Source organism: Taudactylus pleione, unplaced genomic scaffold, assembly GCF_031769625.1.
Source record: "Taudactylus pleione unplaced genomic scaffold, aTauple2 ptg000129l, whole genome shotgun sequence".
Lineage (NCBI taxonomy): Eukaryota > Metazoa > Chordata > Amphibia > Anura > Myobatrachidae > Taudactylus > Taudactylus pleione.
Window position 1 is genome coordinate 7,845,116 of NW_028284531.1, and position 11,489 is coordinate 7,856,604.

General features: G+C 42.0%; 1 protein-coding gene across 1 annotated transcript; it reads right to left on the bottom strand.

Moving 5' to 3' along the window:
• Positions 1–1,719: 1,719 nt before the first annotated feature.
• Positions 1,720–10,181, bottom strand: LOC148523614 (nicotinamide riboside kinase 2-like). Its single transcript, XM_088472981.1, has 8 exons — positions 9,877–10,181; positions 7,179–7,269; positions 5,922–5,967; positions 5,616–5,799; positions 4,684–4,755; positions 2,870–2,976; positions 2,699–2,778; positions 1,720–1,781 (listed from the first exon to the last, which is right to left on the bottom strand). The coding sequence occupies exons 1-8, from the start codon at positions 9,900–9,902 to the stop codon at positions 1,776–1,778; spliced, it is 612 nt and encodes a 203-aa protein (XP_088329107.1). The 5' UTR covers positions 9,903–10,181; the 3' UTR covers positions 1,720–1,775.
• Positions 10,182–11,489: the final 1,308 nt, after the last annotated feature.

Genomic DNA, 11,489 nt, shown 5'->3' on the forward strand with positions numbered 1-11,489 from the left:
ATAAAACAAATACATTTCAGGGGCAGATATTGACATGTCAGATGGAATCATCTTTTAGATCTTGATATAATTTTCAGAGTGGATTCCCCAGCTTGTTATAGTGGTGGTGCTATTCCATGTGACTGCAGGTAATAGAATAAAGACATAAAGTAAGGCTTTAGATACTGTAATAATATAGTCACACCACCCACAACTATATTTTAAAAATAAAACATTCCTGTTATTCCCCGTACTGTAAGGACACCATTTTCTTAGTATACATTATTCCATTAATATCTAAACTTGAGCTAATGGTATAAATGAGATATGTACTCTGCTTATTTGTTTCAAGGCTTAGGCCCTGCGCTCATATTTCTGTAGTACTAATTCCATCTATTGTTAAGCACCCTCAGGTTCTTTGTGGAATTCCCTTAGCTGCTTCCTAAATGGTACAAGATATATCACAGAAGCAGGAGATGGCCATGAATTAGGTCACTCCCAAAATGCTTAGTGCAAGTGGAGAGATACTTCTACAACTGGAATTATACCACAGACCCATCCCTGTTACCATATGCTGTCAGTCATCATTTCTGCTATTATACATCAGATGTTAAAAAAGGTATTAGGCTGGAGAACAACAGTGGCTTATTACTAGCCAGACATAAGAACTACAAACTATATGCACCTAAAATACAAAATAAATAATTGATCACGTCTTATAGCCTTCAAACCCACCCAGAAATAAACTGGTATGAGCCTCAATTATTACAACATAGGAGGTGTATATGGGAAATGTGACTTCATGAAGTTATTTAAATCAGGGCAGGTAGGAGCTGTCATACATGCATACAACAATACATAAAAGGTAGAGTACGTAGTCAGTAAGATTTAAATCTCTCAAAATGTTTATAAAATGCAGGTTATCAATACGTCCTCGAAAACAAAGTCACTGCTCCTGTATTGCATTCATCTTGTAAACTTTAGTATTGTACATGCATAAATACACAGTCACATATATTTATTTTTAACAAAAGAGGTAAAGCAAAACAGACATGCAGTCATCCCATTCAGGAAGGACTGCTTAAAAGTGCAGGCGATAAAATCATTATTCAGTAACAAATCATGAGCTAGCATTCACATTCTGTATAATCTAATAGACTTGATTTTCAGGTTAAGTAAATTCAGGTTTTGCTAACTCAATTCCAACATTTATGATGTAAAGCACAGAAGACAGCTCTCCCAGATTAGTATAACAGCATTCATAGAAGTAGCTGCAGATTTAGGGGTAGGTGATCAAGAGAGTTTTATCCTTAAAAGAACCAGACAGGAGCCTGGCACCAGCATAGTTCAGCTGTAGGAGGATATATGCACCAACAGATGATATTATGCTCTTCTGTAAAAGCACCGTGCCTTTCAGCCATAAAATAAATACATAGAACATAAACTAACATTTATGTAGTCATTTCTTGCTTGAGAAAAGTTTGAAAAAAGACATGTCCTTGATGGAGCCTAAAAACATCTTTATAAAATGCAGCTTTTATTGTAACTTCTGAACCATAAAAAGTGCCTATGCCTTGATCTCCTTTACTCATATACCAGTGATGTGAGCAATATCAGAAGAGATGATTTATTCAAGCGGATTGCTATTTGTTGAGAGCAATTTCAAATATATGTAATATGTTATTTTATTTAAAAACCATACAAAGCGAGTGTAAACAAGTATATAAATTAAAATCCCCCCCCCCCCCCCCCCCCAAAAAAAAGCATCTTCAGTTGTAAAGGCCAATTGTTGCTATTTAATTCTGTAAAACAAAAAGGGAAGGCAAAAAAGTTAGAATGTACATTAAACTTTAAAGGAGCAAATTCAGTTAGTTGCGAGTCTGCAAAAACAAACAGTCATACAACGTGGCAACCTGCACACCCGGGAAATGCGAGATTCAATTAGAAATGGCAATTTATGGGACTCACAGTGAGGTTATGTACCTATCAACAAAAAGACCTAGGAGAAGTGCATGAAAAGTGGGGAAATCATCCTGGACACCAAGGCCATAAGGAAGTACTGGAGGTTCTTAAAAGCAGTCAAAAACTTGATACTTAAAAACTAGGGGGGTTATAATAATAATTATTATTATATAATGTTGGCACTATATTATTTATTTAATGGAAGCAATGTTATGTATTCAATAGGAGCACTGTTATTTTGTTTAGCCTACAAATATATATTCATTTATGACAGTATGGGGAGGGAACATTTTACTCTAAACCGCTGGAAGATTTTACCAATCCGCCTGGGTTTGTCCATTTGAAATCCACTATGCGTGTGCATTTCAAAGCACCCTTCAAACCACTGATTAGTAAATCTGGCGGTTTGGAGGTAAAAACCGCTGGCAGTGCGTGCAGTGGTTTTAAATACACAAAGTTAATTTTACTAAATGCATCCCTTAGTAATTTTCATAGACACACATGCAAAAACTTTCAGCAATCTATCGATACAGATAATTGACTGCAAGGAAAGATTTGTCCAAACTGCTAAGTCTATTGATTGACACATGACTGAGCCTTGATTGGTCCTTCCTATAAGCAGTTGTAATAGAATTACCAACACCCATCCCTAAAGTCCAATGACCCACTAATCAGCTTAGCCAGCAGGTTATAATTCATACACACATAGCTCTGAGCTAACAAAATATTCAGAAATTGATAGAGCAGCAATTGTTACCTTGCAGTTTATCAAGTTCAGCACATCTCCATACACTCTGTTAAACAATTCTTCCCTTGTACATGTTCCATTTAATTGTTCTATAAATAAGAGGATGACAACTGTTACATGGAGCCATTGCATTCACTGCATTCTCAGTGAGACAAACACATGTACTGATTAAGCACTAACCCACAATGACATTCAGTTCTTCCATGATCCTCTTGTGTTTCACGTACATTGGCCAGACATGACCATCAAAAAGTCCTAGTGGATCAGGAACAGTGTAGTTTCGGGAGCTGTTAAGAAAGCAATAAGCGTGGTTGGGGTCAGTGTCAGAAAGCAATAAGCGTGGTTGGGGTCAGTGTCCTAGCAATATAAAGACACACAGACTAAGGGTTTTTGGCTGTGTTACTGAATACAGATGTGTGTCGCTTGTTCAGTGCAATATCAGTGCATGCTCCAATGATGCTTACAAACAGATATATCCATAATGCACAAAAAAAACCACAGGTCCATAGGACAGCAGACTCGAAGAAGAACATTTAGCACCACCAACTGCTCTTGTAGACTAAAATCAGAGTATTACCCAATAACCTTGCAGAGTTTATCTTAGGCAAACTCAAATGATCATGCACAGACTTTGAACTTACAAAGGCATGTACAATGACGTCAATGGCAAGCACCACTGTGTGCTACATCAGATCACAGCTGTGTGAGTCCTAGCAATGCCTTACGCCTGTTCTCTGAGCGATAAGGAGAAATTTCACTTTGTCTGGAACACAATGTCTTGAGATAGGAGCAGTCACTATAGTTTTAGGGTGTCACAAGGCATGACTAGTCAAGATTATGGAGATTTGTACTGGGCTGTGGCTGATGTAAAGTCATCCACCAATTTTCAGCAGGTAAAAGATATTGGGTGAGTGGTCTAGGGCAGGTGTATTCAACATGCAACTCTTCAGCTGTTGTGGAATTACACATCCCAGCATGCCCTGCCACAGTTTTGCTATAAGGGCATGCTAAAACTGGGTCAGGGCATGCTGGGATGTGTAGTTCTACAACAGTTGGAGGGCCGCATGTTGAATACCCCTATACTAGACCCTTCTACAGTGACATTAAATAGAAAGCAAATAATTGCTGCATATGTGAATCCTATGCTTCTGATGAATTTGGCTGAATAATGTATTTCCATATAACTCAGAAGCACTGACAAACCCCTTATGGAAGTGAAACCACTAAACCGTGTTCTAAAAGGGTGTAACAAAGTAGTCTAGAATTAAAACAGGCAACTTGGGCTAAAGTCATCTATACATAGTAGAAAATAAAGTCCCTGGAAGGCCTCTGTTTGGTTGCTCAGGCTAATCTCAAGAACGAATGGACGGATTTTGAAGAAGTTTTCACTATTCTATAGAGCATTTGTTGAGGAAGGTTTAGGTGTATGAAATATTATGTATGACAAAAGGGAGCCGAGCAGTGATGATTTTAGTGATCAAGTCAATAAAAAAAAAATAACAGACGTCCGAGCGCTTTCTCGGCTTACGCTGCCTGAACTGTTATAGATATATCACAGCGATGGACTTTATTTTATAACATGTAGAGATTGATACGTAAGCCCTGTTTACAGATACAACATTTCAGTTTTGCCTTTTTATTACCATTCCTATTTCATTTGTTACGATATGAAAAACAATTCTTTAATTTCAAACGAGTCCAATTCCGGTGAGAGTCTGCTTTGGCATGGCAATAAATAAAGCACAGGGACAGACACTTAATGTAGCTGGAGTTGACCTAAGTGGAGGCTGTTTTTCTTATGGACAACTTTACGTGGCCCTTTTGCATCCAAACTAAATCTTTTCGCGTTGACGTAAGGAGGGAAAACGAGTAATGTCGTCTACAAGGCAATCATGTAAGTGCTCAATTAATGAATATAAAAAATAAAATATTCTTGTGGAACAGAAGATGAATGTATAAATACATACAAGCATATCATAAGGTGCACATCATACCTCCTTCTTCTCTTGCATTCATCATAGGGTATTGAAAGAAAATAACGATGCGTGAACATCTCAATTAGTGGTCTGGAAAGAAAAAACTAAAATCAGATTATATTTCTACACGTAATGTGCTAGTATTAGGGATGTTAGGGACCCATCTTATGGGGTTCACCTTGACACGGTGGATGGCCAAACATGTACCAAGATCCTCACTTATACTCCATGTTAATTATAGAGTTTATCAGGATTTTTTTGTCTATCATTGTTCTTAGTACCTAGAGTGTGCGCATGCATTCTATGTCCCCTGCATTGTACTACAAGTCTCAGCATGGCTGCACCTCCTATTATGTTTAAAATTAGGGTGTGCAGCCAAGCCCCCCCTCCTCCCTTATTTCTACACATCTCTCAGAAGCATAAATGTGGCTCAGAATGTGTCCTGTGCTCTATGTAAAACTGCTCATATGAGACAATATTGTTAGCCAAGTTAGTTGTTCCAAACTAAAGTTGTCCCCATCAGCCATCGTTTATTTTACCCCCTTCCTCTATCTCCCTCTCTTACCCTCCAACCCACCCACGACCCCCCAAAATCTCGCTCTCTGCTGCCTGTGGAACCCACCCCACCTCTCTTTTCAGTAGAGTGTTTCTTCTGTTCAGGCTTCCTGACATTTATGTTAATGTATTTCTTATTACAACAGCAGGCACTTGTGGGTGTCAGCAGCTGGATAAACAGCAGCAGTGATGGCCATATGTTTGGGTAAGTGCGGTAGGAAGGAGAGTGCGCTGCAAAAGCTGGCCCAGGGTGGGTTAATGTGGATGCCATGCCCTGCATTCATAATTGGTGGTATTGGGGGCAGGTACAGTGCATGCGCACCCCACCATTCAACTCTCACTGCGCATGTCAAACACACAGATTAGTAGGATTAGAGAAGAGAGTAGATTCTTACTCATAGGTGTAGAGGAGAAAGCCTTCCACAATTAGGATGTGACAAGCTTCCTGCTCTTCATTCCTTTGGTACACATCACTATCCAGACTGTTGTTAACACCATGAGATCGCTCAAACTTCACAGGGTCCTTTTTCCAGGCCGCAATTGTTTCAATCATAGCTTCAATATCCAAAGCACCGATCACTAGAAAGAGGCAGAGAACAGCCAGTGTCATTCTGTAGACTGTCCCTCTTGGCGTATACAGTGATAGCCGCTTTCCTCCACCAACAGTTACCCGAGTGAAGCAATGGAGGTCACCTTCTTACCATCATATTGCTTAAATCCATCTTCAAATTTGATCTTGTCCTGGGGCTGAAACAGGGACCACAAAAACGTATATACATAAGAACACTGTCTATAAATGACTACAACATGCACATAGAGCTTTTATTTACCATAGAAACAAGTTAAATTTTTCTTGGAATTTAGAATTTGAACAGACTTTACATCGGGATGTTGCCATGTATAAATCAAAATACAAGTGCAGGTGGGGATTCACACCACCTGTGTAACCACTCCATATCACCCCTCCACAATGCACCAGAAATATAGAGTATGTAATGCTTCATAACATTCATACGAAGTGAACCAATCTGGTTCCACAGATGGGACTGACGCTGGAACACAGGCAGTGAAGATCCAGACAGGTGAGTATTTTATCTATTTGCTAACGTAACTTCACCCCCCCTAACCCTAACGCTCCCTTAGGGGTGCCTAACTTCCCCCCCAAGTGCCTAACCCTAGTTAGTAAGCACTGCACTTGGCATCTTAGCAAGACTCAATGTCAGACACTGGGCATCAATTACGACGTGCACTGCAGAGCTCCTTGGTTTTGTACTGGTGGTTCATCAAAGGGGATCGGTATGATTTACCGACAGCAGGAGCCCGGCAGAGGTGAAGATCCCGACAGCAGCTAAGGTATGAACAAACTAACCTAACCCCCCCCCCCCCTCTCCTAACTCTCCCTTAGGGGTGCCTAACCCTAACCCCCCCTGTAAGTGCCTAAACCTAAGTCTCCCGGGGGAAGTGCCTAACCCCCCCTTCCCCTAGCCTAACCCTCCCGGGGGGGGGTTGCCTAATCCTAAGTCCCCCCCAGGAGCCCCTAACCTAACCCTCCGCCGTCCGGCTTACCTTCGATCGGTATGCTGGGCGTCGGGCTCCCGGCGTAGGTAAAATGACAGGCGTCGGGACGCCTGTCATTAGACCCCTGCCGGGATTAGACAGTCGGGAAGCCGGCGGTCGGCATTTCGACCGTCGGCTTCCTGACTGCATCCCCCACAGATATGTAGTATAGTGTCAAAGGCAATAATGACCGGAGAGCCTACAGGAGTACTCTAATATGATTATTACAAGAACAAGGGTGTGACTGCCTAAGCACAGGTGATTGCATACAAACACTTGTTACTCTACCGTCTTACCTATATTTACTTAGGTACAGACTGCTGTTGTTGGTCTATTTTTAATATATCAAATTAAGTTCGTCCATTAAAGATCAGTTTTAACAATGGAATACACTAACCTACCTTAAAAAAGTCATCCTGGTGTACAACACAGCAATTGGGCAGAGATTTTATCAATCGGTTAGTCAGGGTGGTCTTTCCACCATTGGTAACACTAGAAAAAGATGAAAACAAGTCAGATACACTGTGTATTCTTATTTCTTCTTATTTAACAAAATATGTGTCAATTAATATTCAGAATAATAACCTATTAGAATAATTATTTACTTGCAAAGAACCACTGCACAGTTTGTACAACAAATCACAGAATGAATGATGATGGTGCATATGTGAGACAGTTTAGAAAGGGCCCAGCTCGGGAGTTTACAATCTAGCTAGTCACAAGTTAGCATACAAAACACATAGATGTGCACTACTATGCATTAGAAACACCAGGAACCGCCCCCCTCGCAGCCAGATCTTACCCCAGACTTGCAGATTTTTGTACACACCCCTATGGGGCTGCAAACAAAAATCTGCAAGTTCAGATGTACCATAAATGCGGTATACAGTATATTTGCTCTCACCTGCGCCACAAGGGAACTCGGACCAAACAGAATTGACCCCAGACGCTTTTTTCTAATTTTAAATAATTTACATTCCGTTTCATAATGGATGCAACATTTATAAAATTAATACATGTTTAGGGGTTTGTTTGTTTTTTAAAACTAAACTTAAGTCTATGGAGGGAAAGCATTTTAAGTACTATTTAGGTTTGGAGAAGATGTCCCTTTTATAATTATTATTAACAGTTAATTATAAAGCGCAAACTTATCCCATTTCCCTTTACAATTGGGAACAATTTATTATTAAAACAAGACTGGGTAATAACAGACAGACAAAGGAGCAGATGCAATTAGCTTATCGAGCAACTACAGCTCCAGGTTTAATGCCCAGAGCTATTAAATAAATAGGCAATTTCCCCACGTGGTAAACCTGCGGCTAAAGCGCGTTAGGCCATAGATTCCAGGCTAAGTGCCTGGAATTTAAGGGTTACCCCCACAGTAAGCCCCAGAGGGTGCATTTAATGGGGATTTTTCTTCACAGGTCCTGAGGCTACAAGAAAAAAATCCATACTTCTAAAGCTTATCACACGTGGTAGCAGCACTAATTGAAAAGCTCTGGGCAGAGGTTTGAATCTGCCCCAAAAAGGTTAGGAGGGCCCTGCTCACAAGCTTACAATCTAGTCCCTAATTAGCAAGAAAGGGAAACATTTTATTAGCCCTTAAAATCAGCATTGTCATTTGACTACTGTGTTTGCCTAGAAAAATGTCACTGTTATTCATTCTCTCTCATCTTAAGTATTTTGTAATATTCAATCTACACTGGACTTTTAAATTTTGTTCATTCAATAGGGAGCTCATTGGGACCACCGGACGGTTCAAATCCTGACGCCGGAAGACCGGCAAGAGAAGATCCCGACAGGTGAGTGTTTTAAATATTACTAACCTTATCTCCCACCCCCCAACCCTCCCTTAGGGGTGCCTAGCCCCCCCCCTCCCCCGCCTAACCCTAAATCCCCCCCAGGTACCCTTAACCTAACCCCCTCCCCCCAGAATATTTTAGAAATGTTGGTAATTTTAAACTTCTATCAAGATGTGGCCATTGCACAAAAAATAAAAAAAAACGTTTGCGAATGGCAGGAAATAGGTTGCGGAACTGATGCATCTATGCGATGGTCTAGGGGCCTCATTCAGAGATGGACGCTAATGCGATTGCAGAAGCGGAGTGTCTCTAACGTGCAATATACAGGAGCAGCAGTTATCCTCGCAGTATCCCCAATACTGAATTCTGAACATAAAAACACCACAAAAAGGATACACGCTCCTTATTGTCATACAGTAAACTGATCCTGAAATTCCAGCATCCTTGATGTATTATCCAAAGATGCAGTCTCTGCCCTCAACAGTTACTACCAGTTTAACAACATAGAATTACACAGGAGCGCTGGATTTCCCAAATCTCCAACGTCATAGGAGGTATGGTATAGTATTGGTGTATCCGGTATGGTATAGTATTGGTGTATCCTGTTATCCAGAAAAAACATATACAGGTTGAGTCTCCCATATCCAAATATTACGGAATAATTTTGGCATGACCAAGATAATGAAACCTTTGATTTTGATGGTTCAATGTACACAAACTTTGTCTAAGGCACAAATTATTACAAATATTGTATAAAATTATATTTGTTAATTAATTTTAAGGCACTGGCCTCATTTAGTACTAGGACATAACCATTTTGTCCTGAGAATTGGAGGGAATACAAAAGATAATATCAAAACTTGGCAAGCCCAACACACCCACCCGGCACAGGCATTATCTATGTCTGTAATAAAGACTGCTGACTCATCTAAAGTAAATGTTTAACCAGCTTTTATACCCACGATATACAGTATTTATGGAAAAAAAAAAAAAGAAAAGAAATAAAATGAAGTGAATGACAATGATAAAAGAAAGCAAAAACACTCAAGTGTATTACATTAATGAGCAACATTAGCTGTTGCTGCACGTTAATATACTGTATAAAAATCCTCCTACATACTAATGTAATCAGTCTTCCTTTCCAGAAGGAGATCATTAGCAGTAGTACAGCTCGGAGAGTTGCATTACAGCTATAAGAAGTTTGGATCTGGAATTTCCAACTGAGACTTGTAGTTCCCCACCAGCTGGAGAGCCGCCCTGGCCGCTAGGCTGTGTCCAGGGCACCGACATAACTTACCCGCCTATGCCCACGATGATCTGCATGGTGGCGCGTCCGTCAGTCACTATACAATATAAATAAATAGGACGGGGGCAGGAGCTGACCCTAGAGATACGCGGAGAGCAGGAGGAGAGGAAGCAATCGTCAGCTGCGGCACCACCGGGCTTCCATGGCGGAGAGGAGCAGAGGGAACATTTATTCGGGAACCTGCCTGGCCGATGCACGGAGAGAGAGACAGTCGCCGACGCTGCTGCTATCCCAGGCAGGTGACCGGCGTCAGGCCATTGGTCAGTTAGAGTGATGGGGGCGTGGTGATGTGACGTCACATAGCTATGAGGCTACAAGGCTGGAAGAGGCTAGTAGGCGGATCTGTTCTGTCCTCAGATGAACACGTAGCTGCCACTTGTCCTTAATGTTCCAGTACTACGTTTTACACACCAGTCCCTGGAAATGTCCCTGGTATTTATAGCTTATTATGTAATGAATAGAATCTTCTCAACCCCCCCAAAATGACATTGTATCACAGTAACCAAGTTTGTCAAATGATCGATGTCATTAAACAATATTGGCACTATAAAGCTTGGAACATAGGGTCTGATTCAGAGATGGCTGCAGTTAATTCTTCGGGTGCTAGTGTCAGATGTTTTAACTCTGTGTATATGTCAGAGATGCACTGCGCAGGCATCCCGATGGTTACAGCATGGAGATTCATGCAATTTCGATGGGCGTTCCTGGGTAGTGATTGGGGAGGGTGGCTATCGGCAGGCGGACGCAGTTCCTCTGGCACCAGTACCCAGGGGCGTTTCTAGAGAGGAGGGGGCCCGTGTGCAGTCTCCGACATGGGCCCCCTCCTCTCTGTCCGGCGGCCGGCAGCGCACTGAGCTGTGCGCAGCCAGTGCCAGAGTTATAGACCGGGCACTGGAGTGTGCAGGTCACCGGGAAAATGCCCGTGGCGGCCATTTTCCCACAAACAACGGGAAAATGGCTGCATTTTCCAGTCATTTTTACAGCGCCGCCCCCCCGCGCCGACGTGGGACTCCGGAGAGGTAAGTAATACTATGGGTGCAAGGTGTGCGGTGTGGGTCCCCCCTGGACCCAGGGGCCTGTGTGCCCCGCACACCCTGCACCCATTATAGATACGCCCCTGCCAGTACCCATGTACCGTCGGATATTCTGAGCACCCATAGGCTTGCTTTAATGTTCAATGGTGTGGCTGATCTCTAATGGTGAGACTTTGCGCACATTGTAAAGCCTCAGTAGACAGCCCATCGGCTGCGGCATTATAGTAAATTCGCAGTAGCGGCTGGGACAAGTAAGCCATTTTGCAAATTGTGGAGTAATTGTGGTTAAAAAGGATTATTATTGTTTTCCACAAGTGTCTGTAAAATATATTTAGGTTTTTGCCGACGGAATCGGCATGCAATGCCGGCGGCTGTTTAGCCGCCGTATCAAATCCCGACAGCGGCAGCCCTGCGGGTCAAAATCCTGACAGCTGAAGGTAAGTACCATAACCCTCCCCCCTCTTACCCTCCCTTAGGGGTGCCTAACCCTAACCTCCAGCTCTAGTGCCTAACCTCCCCCCATTAGTGCCTAAACCTAACCCTCCCCACCCCGCTCCCTAAACCTAACCC